This window comes from Lycorma delicatula, chromosome 1 (assembly GCF_047948215.1).
Source record: "Lycorma delicatula isolate Av1 chromosome 1, ASM4794821v1, whole genome shotgun sequence".
NCBI lineage: Eukaryota > Metazoa > Arthropoda > Insecta > Hemiptera > Fulgoridae > Lycorma > Lycorma delicatula.
Genome location: NC_134455.1, coordinates 140,110,058 through 140,121,743, shown reverse-complemented (window position 1 = coordinate 140,121,743; position 11,686 = coordinate 140,110,058). Strand labels below are relative to the sequence as shown.

The following is an 11,686-nucleotide window of genomic DNA, read 5'->3' as shown; positions in this document are numbered from 1 at the left end:
CATTCTGAACATGTGGTGGACTGGGCTGCCAGAGATTACTATTTGTGTTCTTTGAGGTTTAGCAAAGATGATTTATTAATTACAAGAGTAGATTAAAACTTTCATGAGATCAACGAAGAAAATTATGCTCAATTTTATAGACCATATCAGGAAAGAAAGCATTAATTTATTTATGTAAATCTAAAAATAAATTTAGTGAAGAAAACTTACCCTTTAATATTTTCATTTGGTTTTGCATGTTAGCTGTAAATTTTATTCTGCAGATAACTAACAATGAATGTAACATTATGCTTTTGACATTTTGTAACTCATGCAAGAAAGAAAATTCTATAACTATCCATTAAAATCATAAGTTGTTAATTTCTCATTCTGGATAACTCATAAATACATGTATTTTATCTTACTTAAAAAAAGATAAAGATTGAAAATGCACATTCTAATCAATAATGAATCTTAACAGACTGTATGGAATTATGATCTGTAAAATAAACTAATTGTTATTTTGTAAGTAATGACTTAAATAATGAAATCAGCTGTTTGAGGTTTTGTACTGGAAATGTTCCCGTGTTAGTCCTATAATCTAAAATTGTAAGGAATAATTTCAAATAGATACATGTTAGGCATATAACACTTATGGAAATATGAATATAAAACTTATAACCTTTACTTTAAAAATTTACAGTGAGTGACTGTTTCTATATTGCGTGGAAGATATTATATTATCTGTGAAAGTATTATTTGACTGTAGGTAGGTAGAATTTTAAATAAGTTAGGCAGACAATTACATTAAATTGTGATTAATTAAATCACAAGAAATTAAACTTATAGTTTTATGGGATTTCACAAATAACATAATTTTAATAAAAATAATCTTTACATAATGACAAAATTCATTAATAAATTTAGCTTTGATATTAGAAACTTGCTAACATATTTTTTTTTATTAAATAAAATAAAAAACGTTACTCATAGAAAAATGTATTTCTTCCATAGGAATAGATTGTTGTTTAATGTTTAGGACTTGAGTAACAAATCTCCATATTCAACTCATCTTGTGAATATTGTTCTTGTTAAAATTTTTCATGTATATTTGTTATTATTGTTTATTAATACTGTTATATTGTACATGTATATTTGTAATATTTTTTTGTTAATATTGTTCTAGTATTGTTTTGCACTAACTCAGTACTGTAGTACAATATATTTTTCTCACCAGCACTCCTGCTTGTACCATACACTTAGAAAAAATAACTTCATTTGCTGTAGTCCGTGTAGCAGCAGCATCATATCAACAAAATTTCTCTCATTTATTCCATATCAGTAGCATTGAACCTAAACAAAAGATGCATATAATTTCTGTTGCATTGACATTGTGATAGCTGATGGAGATGAGCAGCAACTAATCAATTATATTCACTAAGTGTTTAATTATTTTTGTTATTTCTGGAGCTGTTTACTTTGTAATCATATGTGCTTATAATTGCCTATCTAATCATATCATTGGCTATAGAGAAAGGATATTTTTTGTAGGTTCGCTGGTGTAATTTTGTCTTTATATATTTCAATTTGGTAATATCAGATATTCCTATTAAATTTTGAAACGAACACTTTCTGAAAAAGAACTTTTTTCCACAATAACAGTCATAATAGTGACTTGGGGTTGAACATTGAATTTATGCAATAATATTGTTTTACCATTTCAGTGGGAACTGAATTTCCAATTCTAAAACTTTATTTTAAGTTTACTTTTATAGTTTCAGTTGTAAATAATTTTTGGATTGTATTGTTACTTTTATGATAATGTATTATTAAAATTTAATTATTATATTTTGTCACTGAAATAAATGTGTTATAAAAAATTGTTATAAAATTGAAAGTAATGCTAAATTAAATTTAATCATCAGTTAGAAATCAAATATAAGATAAGAAGTAGCTAGTGTAAAATTAATTTACTTGAACCAGCTAATCAAGAAAAACAGCCAGTAAGTAAGGAGGATCAAAATTGGAATTTTTGACAATGAATATTAGAATAGATAATTAAAGTGGTATAAATTTATACATAGATAATAAAATTTATACAAAACAAAAAATTATATATACATAAATAATAAAAAAAATTTGAATAATAAAGTTAAAAGTTACAGACTGTAGGCGATGCATTGCATGGCGATGTATATAATGCATTGTAATGTATTATATACATCATCTGTGATATTTATTTTGTCATATATTTCACCTTATGCAGTTAATTCTATTTAGTTTCTAAGTACAACTTTTAGTTAAGTTTTAATTATTTTATGTTTTAAAAATAAACTTATAAGTATTTTGTTGCATTAAATATACAGGTTATGTTTTGTGTATGTGTTTTTCTATATGTAGTCTTGCAGAATGTCACAAAACTAATTTAAATGTATTTAATGTTTAAAACATCAGATTTTATAATTTTACAAAACATGTAGTAGGTTAATATACCTAGTTGTTAACGAATTAATCTAAAAAAGTATACATTCATATAGATTTCAGATATTGTGATGTTAGTAATTTGTATCTGTACAATGGACAAATATAATAACTCAATTAAATTTTTTTTTTCCTTAATTTTTTTAATAATTATATGTAAAGGTCTATCTGATGTCTGGTGATGATATATGATGTTAATAAAAACTTTTTATAAATATACACATAAAGATTGAGATTAACAAGATCCCAAGCTCAATGAAAAGACACAAGCCCAAAAATGCTCACGGAGAGTGACATAAATTATTTTAAAATACATTTTATTTTCTTTAGATGCTTTGTTAAAATAAAACTACCATATTTATCCACATAAGCCTTGCCACTGCATAAGACCTGTAGGCTACTTTTAAGGATGATGAGAAAAAAAAACTGTAGAATTTATACTTATTTACATCTAGATACCTCAATTAATATAAAATATGGTATTAGTAAAAAATAAACAACTCTCATTTTCTCAGATTTATTTATTAATGTTATTATAAATTAATAAATAACTATTTAAAATTGCCAAGCTTTCCAGTTGATCATCTTCACTTGTATCCATTTTCAGATCCAGAATCAGAGTCTTTGTTTTCACAGAGAGTATCATCTTCTGTCCCATCCATATTATTTGAAAACTGAACGCTTTTTGAAGTGTTTAATCGCTAACTGTGAAGATATATTTCCCTCATGCAGTAAATATCTATTCACAGACCAAGGAGATGGTATTTTAATTCACCCAGAGTGTGTAAATGAATGATCATTGTTTGCCATTCACAAAGAATAAAATTCTTTCAATCTGTCTTTAAAAGTCTTATTAATACATACAACTAAAGGTTGAAGGAGAGTAGTTAATCCTCCTGGGATAATTACTAATTCAGAATTATTTTTTGATGAGTTTTTCACATTTTCAGTTAAATTTTATCAAGAATAGATTTTATCTTTCACAAGCTTTTGGGTCTACGCAACCACATCAATTTTAACCAGTCATCCATTAAATGAGTATCCATCTGTCTATTTTTCATTTTATTGAACAATTATCCCTTCTGAGAAATTTTCTTTGGGCAAAGTCTTCTGCTTGAAAACAGCAAAAGGTGGAAGTTTTGTTTCCATCTGCTAAAATGGTAAACATAACTGTACTCTTTGTTTTTCACAACCAGTTCAAATAGGAATGCTTCTTTCAGCAGCCAAAGTTAAAATTGAATTCTGTAGCATCTCCAAGTATACAGGCATTTGATCGGCATTGCCTATTTGTGGTAGTTCTAAACTGAATGTTTTACACAACCCAATAACACATTGCTGAAATTCTATACATGTTTCTTCCTATGCAAATACAATCTTTGATAAATAGTGATTCATCTTCTTATAGTTAAACCAGATAGATCTAACATAAATTTTTGAAACCAACCTCTGCTAGCTGAAAAATTCTCAATATTACCTAAAGCTATTTGTTTCAGCTTTATAATGCACATCTCTGTAGAGACTGAAAAATAAATACTTTTACCTTTTTTTTTTTTTTAATTATAAAGAAGACAGTTCTTTTTCCAATAGGAGGAACTTTTTGGATTTTGGTCCAGGAAATTATCTTTTTTTAGAAAAAAGTGCCAAGCGCTAAATCCTTTTTCTTTCATCAATCTCGAATACATGACTCATCAATGACATATTTTTTACCTGCTGCTCAATTACCAAAAATTTATTTTCTGAGACAACTTAAAATTTTTTGGCAACAGTAAAGGAACAAAGTTTTTTCCGTTTGAAACGTAGCTTTTAATCAAATGGCAATTTTTAAAAAAAGAAGAAGAATGTGACCAAGATGGGATATAATTATAAGTTTGAAATCAACTAAATAATGAAAGGTAAATGAAAAGTGTGAAGGAAGTTCACTTAAATAAAAATAAAATTGGAATGTAATAAATTTCCAGAAACTTGTTTTATTCCATGTATTTTGTTATAGAATAAAGAATTAATAAAAGATATAACAGTATTAACCCTTGTACTCTTTCTCTAATGGCAGAGGCAAAAATTATAACAAAATTCATCTTTGTTTATGTGTTGTATCTTTTTACTTTCTTTTTCTGTTTAGCCTCCGGAACCACTGTAAGGTATTACTTCAGAGGATGATGCATAAGAATGTAAATGAAGTATAGCCTTATAGTCTCAGGTCGACCATTCCTGAGATGTGTGGTTAATTGATACCCAACCACCAGAGAACACTAGTATCCACGATCTAGTACTCAAATCTGGATAAAAGTAATGCCTTTACTAGAACCTTACTACCGGTTGATAAGCCACACACAAAGGCTTCTTTAGAATACACAAACTTATCTTTCAAACGAAACTTTTCGTATGGCCTTGTTAACCCAAGTTTCATCCACATAATATGTTCTGCGGCATTCTTGCATTTTTTTCTTTATTTCATTGAGGTAACGTCTTCGCCATATAATGATATCATACCTGTCATTAAAGCACTTTACCGGCCCCGATTTTCGTATTTAAAATTCATACTTTTTAACAATTTATAAAAAGTTGTTCTTTGGAAATCTAGTAGAGGGTTAACGTCATTTACCACTCATAACATTTTGTCTAATGTAGGCAGTTCGTTTCAAAAATAAAATTCATGTACTTTTTTACAAATCCCGTTTTTATCGAAATCGTCAACTTTTTCTTCAACTGGCTTGTTGGGTTTTGTTTTGTTATGAGACCGTAATTCATTAGTAAATTTATACCTCTTGAATCACATTGTACACTGAAGCACCACAACTTCCATTTATCTTAGCATATTTATTAAATACATACGAAATCAACGCCGTTAGATTACTCTGTAATTCGCTTTTGTAAGCAGCATTTAAAATTATGGTTTTTCCGCATGACTTAGGGACTTATTTCACGGCCATTTTTTGGGCGGGGTATCAATAATCGGCACTATTATCAGCTGAATCGGTAACAGACATGGTATCAAAATAACGTGTAACTCAAGTCGTACAGACACAAATCTAGGAAATACACTACACTCACGATACAACAATCTTAAAAAAAATTGCTTATATTAACTTTAATAACATTAGAGTAAATAAATAAGTAACAGAAACACAAAGATTGAACACGAGAACAAAAGAGTGATCATTTTAAAAGATCAAGGGTTTTAATAGAACTGAGAAGACATAACATTACATAAACGTTTGATTTCACGACTACTGTAATTATCGGTGAGTAATGACTATAGTGATGTATATAGATATGGTTGCGTTGTGAATTTGCACTGATATACGGGAAGTGTTCAGCAGAATCATGACGAACTCATTCACACAAAGTTTGTTTATTCTTCTCTATGCTAACTGAATACATTATAGCTGTTATTTTTAATTCACAGAAAAGCCAAGCATCTAACTTTTACAATCATAAAAGTCAGATAGATATAGATAGCTAATGTCTGCATAATTTGAACCCTGTAACACTATTTCTTTATACCTTGTCAAAGTGTGCAACTCTCATTTGAAGTAGTATTATTTTAATAATATATACAATATATTATTTATTATAGATATTAAATAATAACTACTTTGGTTAATTTAGATTTACTTTGTTTAGTGTACATTAAAATAGATCGTATAAATATACATCACATCACATATCAATAAAATTTGTAGTTATTTAGATACATTAAAATTTAACAAGTTAATCCATTTTAAGCTAATTACAATATTAAGGTATCTCATAAAATTAAAAATTATTAAGATTTGTTTTAGTATCCATTAATATGTGGTGTATCAGTAAGCGAACTTTTTGACAGTTCAAGGCAAGAATTCTTAATTAATGTATCAGATATTTGTTATTACTAAGACAAACCTCAATTACCTTAACATGTTCCTTATGACCAATTATCACACAGGTGTGAGACAATTGGTTTTCTTCTTGTATGAGACTGTCTCACACATGAAGACAAGCACTGTATAGATTTATAAAACAGTGGGGTTTTACCAAATCTACTCAACTGCATTGATGTTTCTTTTTAGCCTCTATGATTCTAATCTTACTTAAAGAATAGAATTCTTTAATTCAATTTCATTTCTTTTAAAGCAATTTTCAAAGCTTATATTTGTAAATGTTAGGTTGACATTGTTATCAAACTGAAATAAATTTAAAGATTAAACAATTTTTCATTGCTATATTAGATTAACATATTAATATTATGTGGTTTAAATGATTACTTCTGGCCGTTCTTGTTTATCTTGTGGGGATTATGTTTTCTGCATAAAACATCTTATTGAAACGTCATTAGCCTCTAATAGAGTTGCATGTAATATTTATTGACTTGAAAAAAGCTTATGATAGTGTTCCTGTTAAGTTTCTTTGGACAGCTATGAAAGACTGTGGTGTTAAAGAAATTTATATAAATGCAGTTAAAAATTTTTATCAGGGTTCTAAAAGCAGGGTAAAGGTTGGTACACATTTGTCTGATGACTTCGTTGTTACTAAGGGTTTACTTAGTTGTATTTCCCCAACATTATTTGAAATTTATTTGCAGAAGGTGCTGAAATATTGGACTCATAAATGTAGTCAAATTTAAGTTCTGATAGAGGAAAACTATATTTACAATTTATTGTTTGCAGATGATCAGGTTATTTTGGCAGAGGATATGGATGATATTTTATATATGATGGAGAGCTTAATTACCAAATACAGGAAATGAGGATTGGAAATTAATGTAGAAAAGACATGGTACACGGTGGTCAGAGGAAAGGGAGAGGATTTAGAAATATCATTAGGAACTGTGAAGCATTCTGGGGAATTTAAATATAACATTAACATCTGATGGAAGAAATACTACGTTTATTATGAATAAGATTATAAAGAGGAAGTAAACTGTAAGAAGCTTGCATTTGGTTTTGTGGAATAACTTTATCTCAATAAAAAAAAAACATAATATTTTTAAAACTTTAGTTAAAAGCAGTGAGTCCATAGTACAAGCATGTAGAGTCCGTAGTTCAGATGGACTATGGACTCTTCATGAAATGATGAAACAGAGACTGACAGCTGCAGAAATATTGCCAAGTTGATGGATAGAGTCAGAAGTGCTAGAGTAAGAGAAATTATGAAGGTCACATCATCTTTGATAGAGAATGTAGCAGTTAAACAGCTACTATGGTATGGTCATATATGCAGGATGGGTCCAAACAGATTGCTTTGTCAAGTTTGGGAATGGAAGCCATCAAATAGAAGAAAGAGAGGAAGGCCACAGAGGATGTGTGGTCATGATGTGCTGAAGACTATGGAAGAGCGTGGTTTGTTGAACAAAGTGACCCAGGATAGGAAGGCTTGGGAAGCAGAAAATGGGAAATGGCGGTAACAATATTAAAAGAACTACTAACCAAATGGTTAAATTTAGTTATTTTTAGTGTGTATAAATAAATACTGTTATTTATAAAATTACTTCTTTTTTTTGTAAAAATTTTCCTAATAGCTCTGAACTAAAACATCAAATTTATTATCATACAATGAAAATATAACAAAAAATACATTAAGGTGTAATTTGAAAATAAAAGAGCGCATTTGTTAAACGTGTACAATTAACCTTTGCTGAGGTGGTCTCGCGCATGTGTAAAATAAGTTTTCAAAGTGTGATATCCTTATATGTTTTAAGAAAATTATGGATAAAACTTGGTACATGTTAATTTACAATTCCAGCAGCATAAATAAAAAAAAAAGTTGCATTCGCACTTATGATGAGATATGCAATAACAGAATGAAGTTGTTAATATTTTTGACAAACAACATGACCATTTTATTTCATCTAAACAACTATAATTTTTACTAATTTAGCTATATATTTTATTATAAAAATAATATGATTTATAGTAGGGCAACATATATTTTATTAAAAGAAACTGTGTGCAAAAAAAATTCTAAAGAGAATTTTTTCAGCTTATGTAGCTAGAAATGAGATGGCTGTGTACTCTTGATATACTGCTTTGATACGTTTTCATACTTGTACACATACAGTACATATATATGATTCAATTATACAAAATGCATACAGTATACAAGTATTTTATATGCATTATAAATTATAATTTATAATATTTGTGTAGAAGCAAGAAATAAATTAACAATATGTCTGTAGTGTAAATATTTAGAAATATAATGCAAGGTACCAGAATCAAGAACAAAACTTTCAATAATATAATTTGATCTGCTGACACTATTTATCACAGCCAATCTGCCTAAATTATTCATTAATATCTTTCTTCTGCTATCAATTTTGCACTTTTCAATTTTCATAATAATGAAATTAGAATAAATTGGAAAAAGTTCTTTAATTGTAATATTATCAAACAAGTATTCAGAGTCTGAAATTAGATCCATTTCATCCTTTGACAGTTTACAACAAAATTTATAAAATGATATATTGCCTACTATGTATTTAAATTCCATCTTATCTAATTCAAGTTTACAGTTATCAATAAAAAGGTTATAAAATCTTAATGAGGTTTTATATATATTTAATTCTTCAGGGAATGTTAAAACTGAATACATAATAAGTGTTTTAATAACAGAAGAAAGAGCAGAACTATGCGGTTGGAACATAAATTGTAATGGTGTTTCATCGAAAATATTTTTAGCTGTAACATCAACATCACCATACACAATTAATGTATTAATAACATTTTCTGAAGTAGCAAAATGTAGAATTGTATTTAAATTATTATCCGTACATTTTGAATTTCCACCATTTTCTAACAATGCTTTGATATATTTAACATTCTTTTTCAAAATTACAGCATTCATTAATGGTGTTTTTCCTTGACTATCTAGGTTATTAATATCAAAACCAGACTGAACTAATAATTCAATAAAGTCTGTATCAACAACATTAATAACAATATTATTGAAACAATTAGCATCTTTATTTAATGTAATGACACAGTCACGGACCAGCAATCGAGCTAATTCTTTATATTTAGATAAATGAAAGAGATGATTTAGAAATGTTATATGAACTTCATTTACTAGATAGGTAACTATTTTGGAACATAATTCAATTATTATTTCTACATCCCTTCTCATATTCACAGCCAGTATTAAGTGGTTGTAGAGTTTAGCATTATCTGTTGCACATTTAAAAATGATTGCACCATGATCAAAAAGCATTTGAATTATTTTATCATATTTCTTAGATCCAGTTAATAATGCATAAAATAAAGCAGTACCACCATCTTCATCAACAGCATTAACATTTGCATTATTTTTAACTAATCTAATTATAGTTTCTTCATTACATTCTTTATAATGTATAACAGCATACATTAAAGGCGATAATCCTTTATTGTCACCTGCATTAATGTCAGCTCCATTTTCAATAAGAAAATCAACCAGTTCTTTGTCATTCACATGTTGTAGGACATGAGTTAGAAGGGTTCTACCATTTCCATCGCAAGCATTTATATCGGCTCCATAATTATAAAATATTTTTATTAGTTCCTTATAATTACTAGAATGAAAGGCATGGATTAAAGGTGATGTTCCTTCTTTATCGCTGAGATTTACATTGGCCCCATGTTCTAAAAGATTAATAATGACATCAAAATCACATTGATTATTTATAGCATAAATTAATGGAGTGAATCCTTTGTTATCAACCACATTAATGTTTGCATCCTTAGAAATAATATCAAGTATAATATTTTTATTCATATTTAATTCTATAGCATATATTAAAAATGTTTTACCTTGATGATCTTTTACATTAAGACTGCTTCTGTTAGGAATAAGTTTAAAAATGTATTCATTCCGGTCATTTTTTTTCAAATCTATACTGAACCATCTTTGATTATAATGCTTGTTTATTTTATTTACATCCGCACCTTTATCAATAAGTAGATTAATTATTTCCTGATCGTTACCATATATAATAGAATAAAACACAGGATTGTTACCATGCTTATCTCTAACATTTATATCAGCTCCTGAGTTAATTAGCCTACTGATGATTTCTGTATCATTTCTTTTCATCGCAAGCATTAAAGGTGAACCATCAAAATAATGTCTATTGATGTTACCTCCTTTAGTTATCAAATGTTCAATTATATCTTTATAATCATTGTGACTTATTGCATACATCAATGGTGACATTCCATATTCATCGACTACATTAACATCTGCACCATTATTAATAAGAGCTAACACAATTTCCTTATCTCGTCTAAGCTCCATAGCCATTAACAGTGGTGTAGTATACCTACACTTACTTGACTTATTAACATCTGCATTGTTCTCAATAAGCAGAATGATACAATCGACACTACAGTTATTCTTCAGTGCTAAAAGAAGTGGAGTATAACCATCTAAATCAACTGAATTTACATCGGCTCCATTATCTATAAGTTCCTGTAAAAGATCTTTACTTCTGCTTTGTTTAGCTAATGCGTAAGTTAAGACACCAAAATTGCAAGCAAATCCTTTAATTTCATTGATATTAGATCCTCTACTTATAAGTTCAAACCACAAATCTTCATTCACCACTGATACTGCTTTTTTTAAAGGTATTTCTTTAAACAAATTTCTTGCATTAACATCTGCACCGTAATCTAACAATAATTTAATTGTTGTCAAATCATCATTATCACAAAAGTTATCAACTGATAAATGTAATATTGTGTTTTTATGTTCATCACATATTTCATTAACATTTGCTCCCATATTTAAAATCTCTTTTAAAAAACTTACATTTCTCTTACTTTTTATTGATTGTAATAATGGTGATACACCTCTTACATCACGATCATTAATATTTCCACCTACACTGATCATTTCCTGTATCATTTTAATATCTACTCCATTAATGATAGCACAATTAATAATTGATGTTAAAATTTGAGATACATCAAAAACATTTTTACTCTTGATGTAATTTAATAAAACAGTAATCATTTCTTCACTCTCTGCTTTGTAAAATAAATAATATATTTTAAAATTTGTCATTATCAATTTCATTTCATTTACATTATCATTCAATAATTTCTTTACCTTTCTAACATCATTATTAATAATGTCTTTAACAAGACTATTGTAATTCATCTTTACATATGTCTTTAAAAGAATGTTTATAATAAAGTCAAGTTCATTCTAATTAAGCTAGTTTGAAATCTGAAAATAAAAAAATAAAAAATCAATCTCAAGAATGTTAGTTGTA

The 11,686-nt window shown here is 27.8% G+C and overlaps 1 protein-coding gene across 4 annotated transcripts in view; it reads right to left on the bottom strand.

The window, feature by feature from the left end:
* Window positions 1–840: 840 nt before the first annotated feature.
* LOC142323194 (uncharacterized) overlaps window positions 841–11,686 on the bottom strand; it is a 40,614-nt gene continuing 29,768 nt past the window's right edge. For 2 of the 4 annotated variants that reach the window (XR_012756045.1, XR_012756047.1), the window contains 2 exons: window positions 6,352–6,623; window positions 841–1,332 (listed from right to left, as the gene is read on the bottom strand). Coding sequence is in view for 1 of the 4 variants with exons in the window: in XM_075362513.1 (XP_075218628.1) it covers window positions 8,569–11,571 (3,003 nt within the window). In the remaining 3 variants the exon portion in view is untranslated. Of the gene's footprint in view, window positions 1,333–6,351; window positions 6,624–7,833; window positions 11,641–11,686 lie in introns of those variants that run through there. The other 2 variants (XR_012756046.1, XM_075362513.1) reach the window with 2 other exon arrangements.